Source organism: Oncorhynchus clarkii, chromosome 15, assembly GCF_045791955.1.
Source record: "Oncorhynchus clarkii lewisi isolate Uvic-CL-2024 chromosome 15, UVic_Ocla_1.0, whole genome shotgun sequence".
Classification (NCBI taxonomy): Eukaryota; Metazoa; Chordata; class Actinopteri; order Salmoniformes; family Salmonidae; genus Oncorhynchus; species Oncorhynchus clarkii.
Genome location: NC_092161.1, coordinates 36,592,080 through 36,612,421, shown reverse-complemented (window position 1 = coordinate 36,612,421; position 20,342 = coordinate 36,592,080). Strand labels below are relative to the sequence as shown.

General features: G+C 41.7%; 1 protein-coding gene across 3 annotated transcripts in view; it reads right to left on the bottom strand.

Moving 5' to 3' along the window:
* LOC139367232 (cadherin-18-like) overlaps window positions 1-20,342 on the bottom strand; it is a 390,933-nt gene that overhangs the window by 124,854 nt on the left and 245,737 nt on the right. For all 3 annotated transcript variants that reach the window (XM_071105455.1, XM_071105454.1, XM_071105456.1), the window contains one exon: window positions 8,641-8,935. In XM_071105455.1, the coding sequence (XP_070961556.1) occupies window positions 8,641-8,935 (295 nt within the window). The remainder of the gene's footprint in view (window positions 1-8,640; window positions 8,936-20,342) is intronic.

Genomic DNA, 20,342 nt, shown 5'->3' with positions numbered 1-20,342 from the left:
AGCAAGAGAGGAAGAGAAACACAGTGAGAGAGGGAGAGAGAAACCCAGCGAGAGAGCGCACGCGAGAGAGAAACATGGCGAAAGAAAGAGAATCACAGCGAGAGAGATAAACACAGCGAGAGAGAGATAGAGAGTAACACAGCGAGAGAAACATGCGAGAGAGAGAGAGAGAGAGAAACATAGGGAGAGCTAGAGAGAAACAGTGAGAGTGACAGGAACAGAGAGAGAGAGAGAGAGATTTCCTGCATTTCCTGACAAAATGTAAAAAATATAAAACAATTGGAGATCATTTTCCCAAATGTGAAACCCTTATTCAAGGTTTCAAAGACCTCTCTGATGAGGATAGGCTACCCGTCCTGTTCGGGGAGGACGCAGAGAGCTGTGGGTTGGCAGCGCACTACATTGCTGTCTGCCATAAGACGAGGGACAGTGTCTGACAGACCAATCAACCTGCGCATGTCCTCAACTGTAAACTTATTGTTATTGTTGAATGTATGGTTATTTTGACACTTGGTTATTGTTGTTACTGTTGTCCCGTTGACAATTTGATTCTCATTATTATTTATTTTTATATTGTAAATATCCAAAATAAGCTTTGGCAATATGTACAATGTTACGTCATGCTTATAAAGTGAATTTAATTGAGAGAGAGAGAGAGAGAGGGAGAGAGAGAGAGTGAAACACAGTGTGTGAGAGAGAGAGAGAGAGAGAGAGAGAGATAGAGAGAGGGAGAGAGAGAGAGAGAGAGAGAGAGAGAGAGAGAGACAGAGAGAGAGAGAGAGAGAGTGTGAGTGAGTGAGTGAGAAACACAGTGAGAGAGAGAGAAACAAGCAAGAGAGGGAGAGAAACTCAGCGAGAGAGAAACAAAGCTAAAGAGAGAAACAGAGAGAGAGAAACACAATGAGAGAGTGAGAGAAACACAGTGAAAGAATGAATGAGAGAAACACAGCGAGACAGAGAGAGAGAAACACAGCGAGAAAGAGAGAAACTCAGTGAGAGAGACAGAGAGAGAGAGACACAGCGAGAAAGAGATTGAGAGAAACACAGCGAGACATAGAGAGAGAAACACAGAGAGAAAGCACGAAGGAGAGAGAAACACAGCGAGAGAGTGAGAGAAACACAGTGAGATAATGAATGAGAGAAACACAGCGAGAGAGAGAGAAAGACATTGAGAGAGAGAAACACAGGGGGAGGGAGAAAAACACAGCGATAGAGAGAGAAACACAGTGGAAGAATGAATGAGAGAAACACAGCGAGAGAGTGAGAGAAACAAAGTGAAAGAATGAATGAGAGAAACACAGCGAGACAGAGAGAGAAACACAGCAAGAAAGAGAGAAACTCAGTGAGAGAGAGAGAGATAGAGAGAGAGAAACACAGCGAGGGAGAGGGAGGAATACAGCGAAAGAGATATAAACACAGTGAGAGAGAGAAAAACACAGCGAGAAAGAGATTGAGAGAAACACAGCAAGACATAGAGAGAGAAACACAGAGAGAGCGCACGAAGAAGAGAGAAACACAGTGAGAGAGCGAGAGAAACACAGTGAGATAATGAATGAGAGAAACACAGCGAGACAGAGAGAGAGAAACACAGCGAGAGAGAGAGAAAGACAGTGAGAGAGAGAAACACAAGGGGAGGGAGAAAAACACAGCGATAGAGAGAGAGAAACACTGCGAGAGAGCACGAGAGAAAGCGAAACACAGCGAGAGAGTGAGAGAAACACAGCGAGAGAGTGAGAGAAACACAGAGAGAGAATGAATGAGAGAAACACAGCGAGAGAGAAAAACAGCGAGAGAGAGAGAAGACAGCAAGAGAGAGAAACACAGGGAGAGGGAGAAAAACACAGCGATAGAGAGAGAGAAATAGCGAGAGAGTGAGAGAAACACAGCGAGAGAATGAATGAGAGATACAGCGAGACAGACAGAGAGAGAGAGATAGAGAGAGAGAGAGAAACACAGTGAGAGAGAGAAACAAGCAAGAGAGAGAGAGAAACTCAGCGAGAGAGAAACAAAGCTAAAGAGATAAACACAGTGAGAGAGAGAGAGAAACACAGCGAGAGAGGGAGAAACATGCGAGAGAGAGAGAGAGAAACACAGCGAGAGATAGACAGACACACAGTGAGAGAGACAGAAACACAGTGAGAGAGAGAGAGACAGAGAGAGAGCGAGAGAAACACAGTGAGGGAGTGAGAAGGGAAAAGCGAGAGAGTGAGAGAGAAACACAACAAGAGAGGAAGAGATACACAGCGATAGAGGGAGAGAGAAACCCAGCGAGAGAGAGAGAGAGAGAGTAACACAGCAAGATAAAGAAACATGCGAGAGACAGAAAATCAGCAAGGGAGAGAGAAACACAGTAAGGGAGAGAGAGACAGAGAGTAACACAGCGAGAGAGAAACTCAGTGAGAGAGAGAGAAAGAGAGAGAGAAACACAGCAAGACAGAGAGAGAAAGTCAGCGAGAGAGCGAGAGAGCGAGAAACTCAGTGAGAGAGAGAAAGAGAGAGAGAGAGAGAAACACAGCGAGAGAGAGAGAAACACAGCGAGAGAGAGTGAAACACAGTGAGCGAGAGAAACACAGCGAGAGAGAGAGAAACACAGCGAGCAAGAGAAACACAGCGAGAGAGAGAGAGAGAAACACAGCAAGAGAGAGAGAGAGATAAAGAGAGAGAGTAACACAGCGGGAGAAAGAAACAGCGAGAGAGAGAAACACAGTGAGAGAGAATGAGAGTTACACAGCGAGAGAGAGATAGAGAAACTCTGTGAGAGAGAGCGAGAGAAACACAGCAAGAGAGATAAACAGAGAGAGAGAGAGAGAGCGAGAGTAACATAGTGAGAGAGAGAAACACAGCAAGAGAGAAAATTATAGAAATACAGCGAGAGAGAGAGAGAAACACAGAGAGAGAGAGAGAGAGAGAGAGACAGGGAGAGAAACACAGCGAGAGAGTGAGAGAGAGAAACAGAGCGAGAGAGAGTGAGCAAAAATGAGAGAAATGTATACCTCCTGATGTCCATTTAAAACATTTCAAGCAGGAGTGTATGTCAAAGACTATTCTCGAGTAGAATAGTAGAAAATGTATTCCCCTTTCATGTGATTCTTAAAAATGTGTTTTCTGCAGTTCAATTCTGAGAAGTGAACTGGTAACATTAGAAAACCCTGGCACGTGCCCAGCTAATCAATTTAGGAAAAAGGAACATCACGGGCAATTAGACGCCATACTCTAAGACCCATCCTGGGCTGGAGAGCATTGGTATTGACAAACGCAGGAGGATTAGTGCTGTGGAGTGTGAGGACTGTTGATTGTTACAGCCGATTTGACACCAGCAGGCCGAAGACGAATGGCTTTAAAATGGATACAAGCAAAAGGAGGGGTCAGAAGGGAGAGAAATAGGGTTATTATTTTCCCTTTTTCGATCCATGATTCTTCCCCTCAGGCTATCAATGTTGATTGAATCTACATGTTGTAGGGTCTTGCTATCTGTCTGGCTGGCATTGTTGAAGTTTTTCCAGGAAACAACAAACTTTTGAGACCAGTGGATTTTTCTCAACAGAGTCAAATAATAAAATGTCTAAGCAACTCAATACAGTTGAAGTCGGAAGATGACATATACTTAGGTTGGAGTCATTAAAACTCATTTTTCAACCACTCTACACATTTCTTGCTAACAAACTATAGTTTTGGATAGTTGGATAGGACATCTATTTTGTGCATGACACAATTAATTTTTCCAACAATTGTTTACAGACAGATTATTTCAATTATAATTTACTGTTTCACAATTCCGGTGGGTGAGAAGTTTACATACAATAATTTGACTGTGCCTTTAAAAAGCTTGGAAAAACCAGAAAATGATGTCATGGCTTTAGAAGCTTCTGATAGGCTAATTGACATAATTTGAGTCAATTGGAGGTGTGCCTGAGGATGTATTTCAAGACCTACCTTCAAACTCAGTGCCTCTTTGTATTGACATCATGGAAAAATCTAAAGAAATAAGCTCAGAAAAAATTGTAGACCTCCACAAGTCTGGTTCATCGTTGGGAGCAATTTCCAAACACCTGAAGGTACCACGTTCATCTGTACAAACAATAGTAAATAAGTATAAACAACATGGGACCACGCAGCCATCATACCGCGCGTTCTGTCTTCTAGAGATGAACGTACTCTGGTGCGAAAAGTGCAAATCAATCCCAGAACAACAACAAAGGACCTTGTAATGATGCTGGAGGAAACAGGTAGAAAAGTATTTATATCCACAGTAAAATGCATCCTATGTTGACATAACCTGAAAGGCCGCTCAGCATGGAAGAAGCCACTGCTCCAAAACCGCCATAAAAAAGACAGACTTCTGTTTGCTACTGCACATGGGGACAAAGATTGTATTTTTTGGAGAAATGTCCTCTGGTCTGATGAAACAAAAATAGAACTGTTTGGCCATAATGACCATCGTTATGTTTGGAGGAGAAAGGGGGAGGATTGTAAGCCTAACAACACCATCCCAACCGTGAAACACGGGGGTGGCAGCATTATGTTGTGGGGGTGCTTTGCTGCAGGAGGGACTGGTGCACTTCACAAAATAGATGGCATCATGTGGAAAGAAAATGATGTGGATATATTGAAGCAACATCTCAAGGACAACAAGTCAAGGTATTGACAAAGCCCTGACCTCAATCCCATAGAACATGTATGGGCAGAACTGAAAAAGCGTGTGCGAGCAAGGAGGCCTACAAACCTGACTCAGTTACACCCGCACCGTCAGGAGGAATGGGCCAAAATTCACCCAATTTATTGTGGGAAGCTTGTGGAAGGCTACCCAAAACGTTTAACCCAAGTTAAACATTTTAAAGGCAATGCTTCCAAATACTAATTGAGTGTATGTAAACTTCTGACCCACTGGAAATGTGATGAAAGAAATAAAAGCTGAAATAAATAATTCTCTCTACTATTATTCTGACATTTCATATTTATAAAATGAATTGGTGATCCTAACTGACCTAAAACGGGGAGTTTTTCAGAGGATTAAATGTCAGGAATTAAATGCATTTGGCTAAGGTATATGTAAACTTCCGACTTCAACTATACATGCAATACAGAAGGTCTCATACAATAATTTTAAGAGCCCTTGAAGTATCAAAAAATTGAAAAATGATTGGATGACATTTTTTGGGGGCCTTACTACTATTAGCTCATACAAGCACATTGAATTACAAATGCACTACATGGAACAAAATATAGTCCCCAAAAATATCATAAGGAAGTTAATTCAGAATTGTCTCCTATATCTTAGAGATTTAAGAAAGATCAGGAAACTTATATATATATTTTTTTGACATGTATTAAACCCCATCTTTATGTCCATATAACTTCCATTTATTTGTTCAACTGGTTCCAGGGGACCTTCAGATGAGTCTTGTGAAGTCTGTGGGTGACTAGAGGAAAACAATGGACATGTACATGTTCGTGAGAGTCTCGCCTTTGCACAGAAGGGTTAGCGTGTAGCCCAAATGGTTTGGCAGATCGGCTGTACCGACTTCAGACAGTCTACATCGTGTTCATGAGAGTCTCATCTTCCCATAGATGAGACTTTAGGCCAAACCATTCAGACGCTACAGGCAAATGATAGCTCTGTCACCTTTCACCGCAGATGGAGAAATGCGACATAGGTGGATGCTGATATATTTAGCTTAAACTGACAGAATTTTATGGAGATGTTTTTATTATGCTAATTTGCAAGAAGGCATCAAGGGGAATATTGACTGTTTATAGAAAAGGCCCTTTAGAAGTCTCCTGACGTTTACTTAGGTTAATATATTTTGGACAGTCCCCAGGTCTACACTGGGCGAACTGTTCAAGTCCATTATATGTGCGCACCGAAGACAGCGGCCCTATTCGCTACACCACCCCAGACCACCACTTTGTAATTTTTCAAAACTACCTAAGAAGAAAAAAAGATAACCACCAATGGGGCAATTTGGACATGTGGGCAGAGAGGAGGATAGTGGCTCAAAGAACACACAAAAATGGCATTGATAGATCAATCATTGAAAATGATACCAACTTTCACAAATCTATCCAGGAGTCCAAAAACATGATGATAGAAGCTTGCAACCATTCTGGGCAAAACACACCACTTTTTGGGCCCAAGTCTGACATGTTTCATTTTTTTATTAGAGCCATTTGGTTTTCAGCCAGGGAAAAATTGATTGGACTGAGAAAAGCAACGCTTTTGTTCGTCACAAGCTAAAAACGGAGTGGTAGAATAAAAGAGACGACCAAAGAAGCTACCACAAGATGCTGGGCATATCAGGAGCAAGTCCCCAGAGGAGGCGAGTGTAGGCTTTCTCTTCTTGAGGTGGAGGCTTCCAGAGGCTTGCAGTCTCAGCGGTCAGAGAGAGAGAGATGGAAGGAGAGATGACGGGGAGCACTAGTGAGTGCTTAATAAAGACCTTCCCTTAGCCACCCAGGAGAATCATCAGAGAGAGAAATAAAATATAAACAAAAAAGAAATAGGAAAGAGGGAAAACTCCCCTGGCATGTGAAAATATAAAAATGGAAATGAAACAAGAGGAACCAACTGAGAGGAACGGGGAGGTATAACACAGAGCATTCTGTGTTCTGTTGTTGTACATGAGTACATGACTATGTATGGGCTTTTAAGAATGGATTTTGTGTAGAAGTGAAACAGGGTCAGAGTGGATTTAATATACTGAGTCGGGTAAAATACTTTACAGTGTGATAAACACTGGGTGAGGTCTTGTGCCAGACGTTTTGGAATCACAACCTCTTTCTTAAGATTCCGGTGATTTCTGAATAAAACATAAATAGTTTAAATAATAACAAGTTGTGAATTTAAATTTGAATTCTTAGATACAGTGCCTTGCGAAAGTATTCGGCCCCCTTGAACTTTGCGACCTTTTGCCACATTTCAGGCTTCAAACATAAAGATATAAAACTGTATTTTTTTGTGAAGAATCAACAACAAGTGGGACACAATCATGAAGTGGAACAACATTTATTGGATATTTCAAACTTTTTTAACAAATCAAAAACTGAAAAATTGGGCGTGCAAAATTATTCAGCCCCCTTAAGTTAATACTTTGTAGCGCCACCTTTTGCTGCGATTACAGCGGTAAGGCGCTTGGGGTATGTCTCTATCAGTTTTGCACATCGAGAGACTGAATTTTTTTTCCCATTCCTCCTTGCAAAACAGCTCGAGCTCAGTGAGGTTGGATGGAGAGCATTTGTGAACAGCAGTTTTCAGTTCTTTCCACAGATTCTCGATTGGATTCAGGTCTGGAATTTGACTTGGCCATTCTAACACCTGGATATGTTTATTTTTTGAACCATTCCATTGTAGATTTTGCTTTATGTTTTGGATCATTGTCTTGTTGGAAGACAAATCTCCGCCCCAGTCTCAGGTCTTTTGCAGACTCCATCAGGTTTTCTTCCAGAATGGTCCTGTATTTGGCTCCATCCATCTTCCCATCAATTTTAACCATCTTCCCTGTCCCTGCTGAAGAAAAGCAGGCCCAAACCATGATGCTGCCACCACCATGTTTGACAGTGGGGATGGTGTGTTCAGTGTGATGAGCTGTGTTGCTTTTACGCCAAACATAACGTTTTGCATTGTTGCCAAAAAGTTCAATTTTGGTTTCATCTGACCAGAGCACCTTCTTCCACATGTTTGGTGTGTCTCCCAGGTGGCTTGTGGCAAACTTTAACGACACTTTTTATGGATATCTTTAAGAAATGGCTTTCTTCTTGCCACTCTTCCATAAAGGCCAGATTTGTGCAATATACGACTGATTGTTGTCCTATGGACAGAGTCTCCCACCTCAGCTGTAGATCTCTGCAGTTCATCCAGAGTGATCATGGGTCTCTTGGCTGCATCTCTGATCAGTCTTCTCCTTGTATGAGCTGAAAGTTTAGAGGGACGGCCAGGTCTTGGTAGATTTGCAGTGGTCTGATACTCCTTCCATTTCAATATTATCGCTTGCACAGTGCTCCTTGGGATGTTTAAAGCTTGGGAAATCTTTTTGTATCCAAATCCGGCTTTAAACTTCTTCACAACAGTATCTCGGACCTGCCTGGTGTGTTCCTTGTTCTTCATGATGCTCTCTGCACTTTTAACGGACCTCTGAGACTATCACAGTGCAGGTGCATTTATACGGAGACTTGATTACACACAGGTGGATTGTATTTATCATCATTAGTCATTTAGGTCAACATTGGATCATTCAGAGATCCTCACTGAACTTCTGGAGAGAGTTTGCTACACTGAAAGTAAAGGGGCTGAATAATTTTGCACGCCCAATTTTTCAGTTTTTGATTTGTTAAAAAAGTTTGAAATATCCAATAAATGTCGTTCCACTTCATGATTGTGTCCCACTTGTTGTTGATTCTTCACAAAAAAAAACAGTTTTATATCTTTATGTTTGAAGCCTGAAATGTGGCAAAAGGTCGCAAAGTTCAAGGGTGCCGAATACTTTCGCAAGGCACTGTATGTTATGGGTAAAATGCATTCCTAGATAAAGGATACACACCTAGAGTATAAAGCCAAAATGTCTACCAAGTCTTATCTAGTAAAGAAGACTACAAATACAAGTAAACTTATTGCTAGCAGGTAACAGAATACTGGGCTGTCCTTACCCACTCCAGACATCTCAGGCACAGCAGCTACAAAAGGACCATCTGGAAATGTTGGGGCGTTATCATTGATGTCCTGGACTTTGATGATGAATTCTGACTTTGGTTCCAGGGGCTTTTCAGTGTTGCGGTCGAAGGCTTGTGCGTGGAGGACGTAGTGTGCTTTTCTCTCCCGGTCCAGGCTTTCTGTTGCATGAATATCTCCTGTCACCTCGTTGATGATGAATATACTCCCAGCGCCTTCCCCACTCAGAATGTACCTTACGGAGCCATCCCCTTTGTCTGAGTTGGAATGAAGCTGTAAGAGAAACCAGAGACAAAATGTCAGATGGTTATTGCATGACCAGCATTATTGAATAAGTTACTCCCTAAAGTTATAGCAAGTTTCAAACTTAAATATTTAATAAGTGCTAGATCTCAGTCCAAAATATTAGAAAATGTGGAGATGTTCTGTAGAAAAGCATAGGAAGTGTAGTCTATTCATTCTAAGTTGGCTGCTGGTCTTCAATGTAACATATACAAAATGTCATATTCAAAGCTTTAGCCTGGGATTTAGAAACATGAATCATCTAAAACTGCAGCCTTTTTTGAGATTCAAGTTTTTGGGGTTAAATAAATCTTTAATAATGATGAGTGAGAAAGTTACAGATGCACAAATATCATACCCCAAAGACCTCTCACCATTGCAATAACAGGGGGGAAGCATGATATTTGTGTAACTTTCTCACTCATAATTATTATAAATTAATTCAAGAGTATCCATAATCCCGGTAGCATCCACATTAATGTAGAAGTGTTTAGAAACATATTCCATTCTTCTTTACAGTAAAAGTGACTCCAAAATGACACAACTAATATTTACCATTCATTTCTATTTGGCAGAAAATAATCTGAAACACAACCCCCCCAAAAAACAGCAAATGCATCCAAAAAATGTGTACAGTAGAGTTACAAGCTTGATATAGTCATTGTGTGCTATGGAAACGGGACATACTTAACGTTTTACTATTTTAATACACACAAGGGAATTTTCCCGATATGTTTGGTCCCCTAAAATGGGGGGACTATGTCCAAAAAGTAATTTGTAAATGGTTAAAATGGATGAAAATACACTCAAATCAAAGCTGACATTCTATAATTTAACCTTATAGTTATTGTGTAATTTCAAATTAAGAGTGCTGGAGTACAGAGCCAAAACCACAAAAAAAATGTGTCACTGTCCCAATACTTTTGGAACTCACGGTATATACCCAGTGAAGGCAAAGAACATTGAGGGTTCTAGCCCTATACCCCAGAATGTAATGGGGGATTTAAAAAAGTCCCATCAAACTCTGAAATGACAGCCAACGTTCCCTTTGACTTTGTTTCAGCTGTTTTCCATGGACATTTATAGCCATATTAATGTTGCTGCTGCGTGATTTCGCCTGGTTAGAAAAATGGCTAGCTGACGTCCGACACAGTTAGCGCTCTTTGGCAAGGGGGTGATCAAATTCATATTTTGCAACATTGTTGCCAGAGGGCTGAGTGGCAAACAGCAAGGTTCATTCAAACCTGTGCTGTTGTAAACTAAATGACAGCTAGAAAGCAAGAGGAAATAATGTGTTTAATAAAAGCATACACTCTTAGATAAACCTTTTGGAAAATTCTAAATGTAACTGCCATTCCTATTCAGAAAACCAACTGCCATTCCAGTATGATGATGCAAGAGGAAGGTGGTTGAACCAACTTGCAAGTAGGCTACCACTAAGCATGTTATTGTTCAATGTAAGTCAAGTTGATTATTTAATTCACATATATGACGCCAAAGGCATATGATAAACTAGGCTAGATAAATACATTTGAAATGTAATTAGAATTTGAGCATGTTTGTAGCTAGTTAAAAATAAAATGCAAGGCTACTTTAATTTGCCACTTTATAAGCTAGCCAGCTAACTTTGTCAAATAAACATGATTTTCTTTATTTTGGGATATACCAAATGGAGCTGCAGACCCAGCCTGACATTGGCAATTAGCGAACTGTTACTTTTATTTCAGTATTTCAGTGTGGAGTTAATTGAGGGAACTGTTCAATGAAGCCATTAGAAGACTGTTGCTGACAGAGGGTGTACTGTATAAATTACTTATAATAAGTCTTGGTGATTCAATAGCCTAATTAATCATTGCATTACTTTTAACACATTATCTATGTTTTGCTCAGTCTGGCAGTATCCCAGAACTATCAGAGGCAGAGGATCTCTCTTTCGGCTGCTGCTGACAACAACTGCATGTAAGTTGTTCTTCTAAATCGTTTTTTTTTTTTCACCTTTATTTAACCAGGTAAGCAAGTTGAGAACAAGTTCTCATTTACAATTGCGACCTGGCCAAGATAAAGCAAAGCAGTTCGACACATACAACAACACAGAGTTACACATGGAGTAAAACATTTGTTTGATGTGAGTCTGGAAGGAGAGTTTACAGTCTAACCAGACACCTAGGTATTTGTAGTTGTCCACATATTCTAAGTCAGAACCGTCCAGAGTAGTGATGTTGGATGGGCGGGCAGGTGCAGGCAGCGATCGGTTGAAGAGCATGTACTAGTTTTACTTGTATTTAAGAGCAGTTGGAGGCCACGGAAGGAGAGTTGTATGGCATTGAAGCTCGTCTGTAGGGTTGTTAACACAGTGTCCAAAGAAGAGCCAGAAGGATACAGAATGGTTTTGTCTGCGTAGAGGTGGATCAGAGACTCACCAGCATCAAGAGCGACATCATTGATGTATACAGAGAAGAGAGTCGGTCCAAGAATTGAACCCTGAGGCACCCCCATAGAGACTGCCAGAGGCCCGGACAACAGGCCCTGATTTGACAGCAATTAACTCTATCAGAGAAGTAGTTGTTTGAACCAGGCGAGGCAATCATTTGAGAAACCAAGGCTATCGAGTCTGCCGATGAGGATGTGGTGAATGACGAAAGCCTTGGCCAATTCAATGAATACGGCTGCACAGTATTGTTTCTTATCGATGACGGTTAAGATATATTTTAGGGCCTTGAGCATGGCTGAGGTGCACCCATGACCAGCTCTGAAACTAGATTGCATAGCAGAGAAGGTATGGTGGGATTCGAAATGGTCAGTAATCTGTTTGTTGACTTGGCTTTCGAAGACCTTAGAAAGGCAGGGTAGGATAGATACAGGTCTGTAGCAGTTTGGGTCAAGAGTGTCCTTCCCTTTGAAGAGGGGGATGACCGCAGCTGCTTTCTAATCTTTGGGAATCTCAGACAACATGAAAGAGAGGTTGAACAGGCTAGTAATAGGGGTTGCAAAAATGTTGGCAGATAATTTTAGAAAGTCCAGATTGTCTAGCCCGGCTGACTTCTAGGGGTCCAGATTTTGCAGCTCTTTCAGAACATCAGCTGACTGGATTTGGGAGAAGGAGAAATGGGGAAGGCTTGGGCGAGTTGCTGTGGGGGGGGTGCAGTTCTATTGACCGGGGTAGGGGTAGCCAGGTGGAAAGCATGGCCAGCCGTAGAAAAATGCTTCTTGAAATTCTCAATTATAGTGGATTCATCGGTGGTGACAGTGTTTCCTATCCTCAGTGCAGTAGGCAGCTGGGAGGAGGTGTTCTTATTCTCGATGGACACTTTACAGTGTCCCAGAACTTTTTTGAGTTTGTGTTGCAGGAAGCAAATTTCTGTTTTTTCTAATTCTGCTTTTCTAACTGCCTGTGTATATTGGTTTACATTGGTTCATAATAATTATGTCTGCATAGCATTTTGGCTTCATTTTCGCAGATTATTTCACGCTTATTTATTAATATTATCTCATGTTTGGCCGGAACGAATCCTGGGTGGGCGCTGGAAAAAACAGGCGGAATTGATCTGACAACTTGGTTCACGTCCACAAAACATTCCCTTACCGTTGGGCCCTTGAGCAATGCCCTTAACCCTAAAACATTCTGTCCATCCTGGGGCGTTGTACCACAGCTTGAACCTGTGCTCGTTTCAATTGTATGTGTGAGGTCTGCTGAGAACGGGACAGGAGACACACTTGTGTTGTTCAATGTAACTAATGGACAACATTGTATTGTATTTTATTGTATTGTATTCTAAAGAAGTCAGGCAGAGTTGACGTGGGCCTTCATTCAAACAAAGAGATGACTCCCTGGCCACCAGTGCCTATTTCCAAACTAGTTTTGCATATACAGTACATAAATAAATATATTCTTATATTCTTTTGGCCATTATTTAATTGTTTATTAATTTATATTCTTAGCTAAAAATATTAACCCATGCAGGGTTCTATATGAAACCATTTTCGGTCAGTGAAGTAGCAAGTGATTTATGTTCTCTAAGGAACCTTTTTTTCTAAGAGTGTGCTTTAACAAATCAGGACACTATAACTGTACATCAAACACATGATAAAAAAAACTTTGAATTTACAGAGCATATACAGTACAAAGTGAAAGCTAACACAGTGTAATTCATACAGTGATCAAACAAAGCCAGAAGAGTTCAATCATCCATGTACATTCTCATCTTCTACATGAATTAACATGTCAAACCTCAAAGGGCTATCCACATTAACAGGTTATTTTGACTTCACAGAAATAATGCTACATGCTAGCGTAGCAGCACCATTTTCATATTGCTTCACAGATGTATATACCCAACCATCACTGAGCATAGGTAGCCAGCCAGTTATGTAGTGGTAAAAAAAAATGGGTAAACACTGATCGCTGTTCCCTGAAAATAAAGTAACGCTCCCTACATTTTCAATGCATTTTCCCAAGGTGGGTAAATACTTGTGCAAAAGAAAATAGGTAAATGCAGGTAAATGTCATTTATTTACATTTACCCTCCACTACTCACTGAAGGTAGCCATTGTAAACATATCATGTTGAAGCATGAGGTACATATTATTGAGCATACGGTATGAGGAAGACATTATTGATGAGGAGGACTCCCTGTGAGTGAGCATGCGAGGTAGACTCCCAGAGAATGACTGACAGGCAGCTCTGCAGTCAGGCAGCAAGCCTGGTTGACTGTGATACTTGGTGATATAATGTACTGACAAAGAACGTCAGCAGTCCTGCAGGACAGCTAGCCTGGTTGCCATCTCTATTCAGCTATTACATTCCTCTCCTTGTCAATGTTAGCTAAAAAGATTGGTATCCAGAATACAGAACAGCACCTCAGGGGTGTTTTTGAGTCATGGTCCAGTTGTCAGCCGATTTGCACTGGCAATAACGAGCTACTGAATTTCAATCAAAATTATCATCTCAATAAACAAATACAAAACAGCAGGGGACATTACTGAAAACGGACTTCCCCTCCCCTGTTCCCTTCTGTGTTAGACAACATTAAACTGAACAGTGAAAAGGTGCCAGGGCCAAATCTAATCAAAACTGTGCCTTGCAAATGAATCCCAACTTAAAAAGTTGCTGGCTGATTGCAAAACTTACTTCTTGATGAGAGCAAACAGTCCTTTTCTCTTGTAAACCTCAAAGCCTGTATTAGGTAGGGGGTAAAAGTTCCCAATTCCCATTGAGTTTCTACTCTCCTAATCAGGAATCAGGATGAAGGTAATGACAACCCACCAACCTTACAAAGCACACATTAAAATGTGTTGTTTACAATTCCCATGGGTGTTGAAAACTGCAGGAAATATTGATCAATATTGAGATAGACTTTTATTATAGGATTTAAGTGTGCATTATACCTGTCAGTGTTATCCTGATGCTGATCAGTGTTATGATCAGCATCAGGATGTGTAGTGTACCTACGTCAGGAGGTGTGGAGGAAGTAAACAACTCCTCACTACAGGAGATTGAACCCCTTACATGTCCAAAGCAGGCCCTCCACAACACAATCAGTCAGAGTGCTAATTTAACCATTGACTTCTTTGGCAAGAGCAAAAAATAGTCGGGGTGTCCAATTGATTAATTGTTCAGCAGTCTTATAGCTTGGGTCTAGAAGCTGTTAAAGGAGCCTTTTGGACCTAGGCTTGGTGCTCCAGTACCACTTGCCGTGCGGTAGCAGAGAGAACAGTCTACGATTTGGGTCTTGACCATTTTAAGGGCCTTCCCTGGAAAAGCCTGGTGTATACAGTGGGGAGAACAAGTATTTGATACACTGCTGATTTTGCAGGTTTTCCTACTTACAAAGCATGTAAAGGTCTGTAATTTTTATCATAGTTGCACTTCAACTGTGAGAGACGGAATCTAAAAATCCAGAAAATCACATTGTATGATTTTTAAGTAATTAATTTGCATTTTATTGCATGATATATGTATTTGATACATCAGAAAAGCAGAACTTAATATTTGGTACAGAAACATTTGTTTGCAATTACAAAGATCATACGTTTCCTGTCGTTCTTGACCAGGTTTCCACACACTACAGCAGGGATTCTGGCCCACTCCTCCATACAGACCTTCTCCAGATCCTTCATTCTTGGCACAGGGACCACGGTGGTCTGCTTGAAACGTGGGTATTACAGACTTGGTCAGGGACAGGTTGAAAATGTCAGTGAAGACACTTGCCAGTTGGTCCGCACATTGCCTGAGTACACGCCCTGGTAATCCATCTGGCCACCGGCCTTGTTATAAAAGGTCTTGCTCACATCGGCTATGGAGAGCGTAATCACACAGTCATCCGGAACAGATGGGGCTTTCATGCATGCTTCAGAATTGCTTGCCTCGAAGCGAGCATAAAAGGCACTTACTCATCTGGTAGGCTTGCATCACTGCTTAGCTCACGGCTGGATTTCCCTTTGTAGACCAATAGTTTTTAAGCCCTGCCACATCCGACGAACTTCAGACGCGGTGTTGTAGGATTCAATCTTAGTCCTGTATTGATGCTTTGCCTGTTTGATGGTTCGTCTGAGGGCATAGTGGGATTTCCACTTCTTGAAATCAGAAGATATAGCCTTTAGCTTGGTGCGGATGTTGCCTGTAATCCATGGCTTCTGGTTGGGATATGTACATATGGTCCCGTGGGGACGACGTCGTCGATGCACTTATTGATGAAGCCGATGACTGAAGGGGTATACTCCTCAATGTCATTGGATGATTCACAGAACATATTCCCATCTGTGCTAACAAAACAGTCCTATAGCATAGCATCTGTGTCATCAGACAATTTCCATATTGAGCGAGTCACTGGTACTTCCTGCTTTAAGTTGTGCTTGTAAGCAGGAATCAGGAGGATATAATTATGTTTTTTTTTTAAATCCTATGGTTGCACATGTGACATGCTGGTAGACATTAAGTAAAATGAATTTAAGTTTGCCTGCATTAACATCCGCCGCCACTAGGAGCGCCACTTCTGGATGAGCATTTTCTTGTTTGCTTATGGCCTTACACAGCTTGTTGAGTGTGGTCTTAGTGCCAGCATCGGTTTGTGGTGGTATATAGACAGCTAAGAATAATATAAACTCAGCAAAAAAAGAATGTCCTCTCACAGTCAACTGCGTTTATTATCAGCAAACTTAACATGTGTAAATATTTGTATGAACACAACAAGATTCAACATCTGAGACGTAAACTGAACAAGTTCCACAGACATGTGACTAACATGGAATTGTGTGTCCCTGATCAAAGGGGGGGTCAAAATTAACAGTCAGTATCGGGTGTGGCCACCAGCTGCATTAAGTACTGCACTGCATCTCCTCCTCATGGACTGCACCAGATTTGCCAGTTCTTCCACCAAGGCACCACCAGAGTACAGGCCTCGGTGTAACCCTTATTCCTTCAACGATAAAAGCGAATCCGACCATCACCTCTGGTGATCACCGTGACTCATCAGTGAAGAGGACTTTTTTCCAGTCCTGTCTGGTCCAGCGATGGTGGGTTTGTGCCCTTAGGCCTCTCTGAGCCTCTCTGAGCCTCTCTGAGCACTGATGGAGGGATTGTGTGTTCCTGGTGTAAGTTGGGCAGTTGTTGTTGCCATCCTGTACCTGTCCTGCAGGTGTGATGTCCTGATGTAACGATCCTCTGCAGGTGTTGTTACATGTGTTCTGCCACTGCGAGGACAAACAGCTGTCCCTCCTGTCTCCCTGTAGTCTTAGGCATCTCACAGTACGGACATTGCAATTTATTGCCATGGCCACATCTGCAGTCCTCATGCGTCCTTGCAGCATGCCTAAGGCACGTTCACACAGATGAGCAGGGATCCTGGGAATCTTTCTTTTGGTATTTCTCAGAGTCAGTAGAAAGGCCTCTTTTAGTATCCTAAATCTTTAGTGTCCTAAATTGCCTACCGTCTGTAAGCTGTTAGTGTCTTAACGACCGTTCCACAGGTACATGTTCATTAATTGTTTATGGTTCATTGAACAAGCATGGGAAACCGTATTTAAACCCTTTGCAATGAAGAACTGTGAAGTTATTTGGATTTTTACGAATTATCTTTGAAAGACAGGGTCCTGAAAAAGGGACTTTTATTTTTGCTGAGTTTAGATGGAGAACTCTCTTGTTAGATAGTGTGGGATAAAACTTATCATGAGGTACTCTACCTCAGTCGAGCAATACCTTGAGAATTCTTTAACATTAGACATTGAGCACCAGCAGTTATTGACAAATAGACCCCGCCCCTCTTCTTACCAGACGTAGCTACTCTGTCCTGGCGATACACAGAAAAACCAGCCAGCTCTATATTATCCATGTCGTCATTCAGCCATGACTTGGTGAAACATAAGTTATTTCAGTTTTTATTGTCCCGTTGGTAGGATATTCTCGAGAGTAGATTATCAAGTTTGTTTTCCAGTGATTGCACGTTGGCCAATAGAACCGAAGTAATGGCGATTTACTCACTCGCCTACGAATCCTAGCAAGGCATCCCGACTTTCTCGGTATCTCTGCCTGAGATAGGTAGAGGTGATTAAACGCTGTTCTGATGTCCAGAATATATTTTCGGTCATAAGAGACAGTGGCAGCAACTTTATGTACATAATAAGTTAGAAACGATGCAAACAAAATGAACAAAATAGCACAGTTGGTTAGGAGCCTTGTAAATGGCAACCATCCAGTCCGGCGCCATTTGTTAAAGGAATGTAGGCTGTCAATACCGAGGCTGAACCTGTAAGGTAGACCAATCTATGTTGTTAGAGACAGAATGCTTTGGGGCTATGGCAACAATTCCAGTAGTCAGGAACAGCTAGAGCGAGTCATAACATAAAATTAAATAGCCAATACTGAAACTAACTAGACTAAACCTACCAGGAAGACCACTGCTGTTACAGACATAATTCTTTGGCTATGGCTGCACCGCCATGCAGAGAAGGCCTTCTAATGCATTAGATTCCAGTAGGGTCAGGCATAATTTATTTATAGTTCATTAAAGATATTCACTCAGAAATGTTCATGACTCTCCACCATTTGGATGTAATTAGCGTCAATTTCGTCAATCCATGAAACGGGCCTGCCGATAAGAGCCGAGCTGAAAATACATCACCACTGTCTGTGTGTGTGTGTGTGTGTGCGTGCGTGCGTGCGTGCCTGCGTGCATGCGTGTGTGTGTCTGCAGTGTGTTTGTGTGTGCGGAAATAATGAAGGCCAGATGAAAACTACTGCAATGCCCTGTAGAGAGGGGAGGGAATGGAGAGATGTGTGGGGGCCTGCCTGTCAGTTAGCAGTGAGTGTCCACATTATAAAAATAACAAAAAATAACTCTAATACTGAGGGCGCCATTTGGGACACAGACATACTTTATGAGTGAGAGGATGGAGGGATTGTGTTTTTCTCTTTCCTTCCCTCTATGGTGAGTTTATTAAGGCCGATTGGATGATTGTCTGGCACATGGCTGGTGGATGTTGGTGGTTTGCAGGGCAGGGATTGCATTACTCTGGAGTGTTAAAAAGGATAACACATTTCCGGGGCGCCAAAGTCACCGGCTGGAGCACTCAGATCCCCAGACAAACCCTAGACAGACAAAGTCTAGATAGATTTCATGATATGGCCAGCGGTGCAGCTGGATGAAGCACGGGTACAAAGAGTAGGTAAAGCCCCGCCTTATCTCAGTTCACTGGTCACCATAGCAACACCCACCTGTAGCACTCGCTCCAGCAGGTATATTGCACTGGTCATCCCCAAAGCCAACACTTTGCCTTTCCTTACAGTTCTCTGCTGCCAATGACCGGAACAAATTGCAAAAATCTCTGAAGCTGGAGTCTTATATTTCCCTCCCTAACTTTAAGCATCAGCTGTCTGAGCAGCTTACCGATCACTGTACCTGTACACAGCCAATCTGTAAATAGCACACCACATATTATTACTTACACTCTTGCTCTTTTGCACCCCAATATCTCTACTTGCGCATTCACCATCTACACATCCATCACTCCAGTATTAATTCTAGGGCCTATTTATTGCCTACCACCCTACTCTTCTACATTTGCACACAGTGTATATAGATTTGACTGTACATTATTTAATGTGTAACTCTCTGTTGTTGTTTTTGTCGCACTGCTTTGCTGTATCATGGCCAGGTCGCAGTTGTAAATGAGAACTGGGCTACCTGGTTAAATAAAGATGAAATAAAACAATTATAATTATTTTATTTTTTTAACATTTAATCTTAGTAAAAAATAGCCTGTTTTAGGTCAGGATCACCAATTTATTTTAAGAATGTGAAATGTCAGAATAATAGTAGAGAGAATGATTTATTTCAGCTTTTATTTCATTCATCACATTCCTAGTGGGTCAGATTTTTACATTCACTCAATTAGTATTTGGTAGCGTTGCCTAAATTTTTTACCTTGGGTCAAACATTTTGGGTAGCCTTCCCACAATAGGTTGGGTGAATTTTGACCTTTTACTTGTGATGGAGCTGATGTAACTGAGTCAGGTTTGTAGGCCTCCTTGCTTAACTTCCTGACTGATGTCTTGAGATGTTGCTTCAACATATCCATTTCTTTCCTTTTCTATTTTGTGAAGTGCACCAGTCCCTCCTGCAGCAAAACACCCTACAACATGATGCTGCCACCCCCGTGCTTCACGGTTGGGATGGTGTTCTTCGGCTTGTAAGCCTCCCCCTTTTCCTTCAAACATAACAATGGTCATTATGTTCAAACAGTTATATTTTTGTTTCATCAGACCAGAGGACATTTCTCCAAAAAGTACGATCTCTGTCCCCTTGTGCAGTTGTAAACCGTAGTCTGGCTTTTTTATGGCAGTTTTGTAGCAGTGGCTTCTTCCTTGCTGAGCGGCCTTTCAGGTTATGTCAATATAGGAATAATTTTACTGTAGATATAGATACTTTTGTACCTGTTTCCTCCAGCATCTTCACAAGGTCCTTTCTGTTGTTCTGGGATTGATTTGCACTTTTCACAGCGAAGTACGTTCATCTCTAGGAGACAGAACGCGTCTCCTTCCTGAGCGGTATGACGGCTGCGTGGCCCCATGGTGTTTATACTTGCGTATTGTTTTTTGTTTGTACAGATGAACGTGGTGCCTTCAGGCGTTTGGAAATTGCTCCCAAGGATGAACCAGGCTTGTGGAGGTCTACAACAAAAACAATTCTGAGGTCTTGGCTGATATTTTTTTAATTTTCCCATGATGTCAAGCATAGAGGCACTGAATTTGAAGGTAGGCCATGAAATACATACACAGATGCAGCTTCAATTGACTCAAATTATGTCAATTAGCCTTTCAGAAGCTTCTAAAGCCATGACATCATTTTCTGGAATTTTCCAAGCTGTTTAATGGCACAGTCAACTTAGTGTATGTATACTTCTG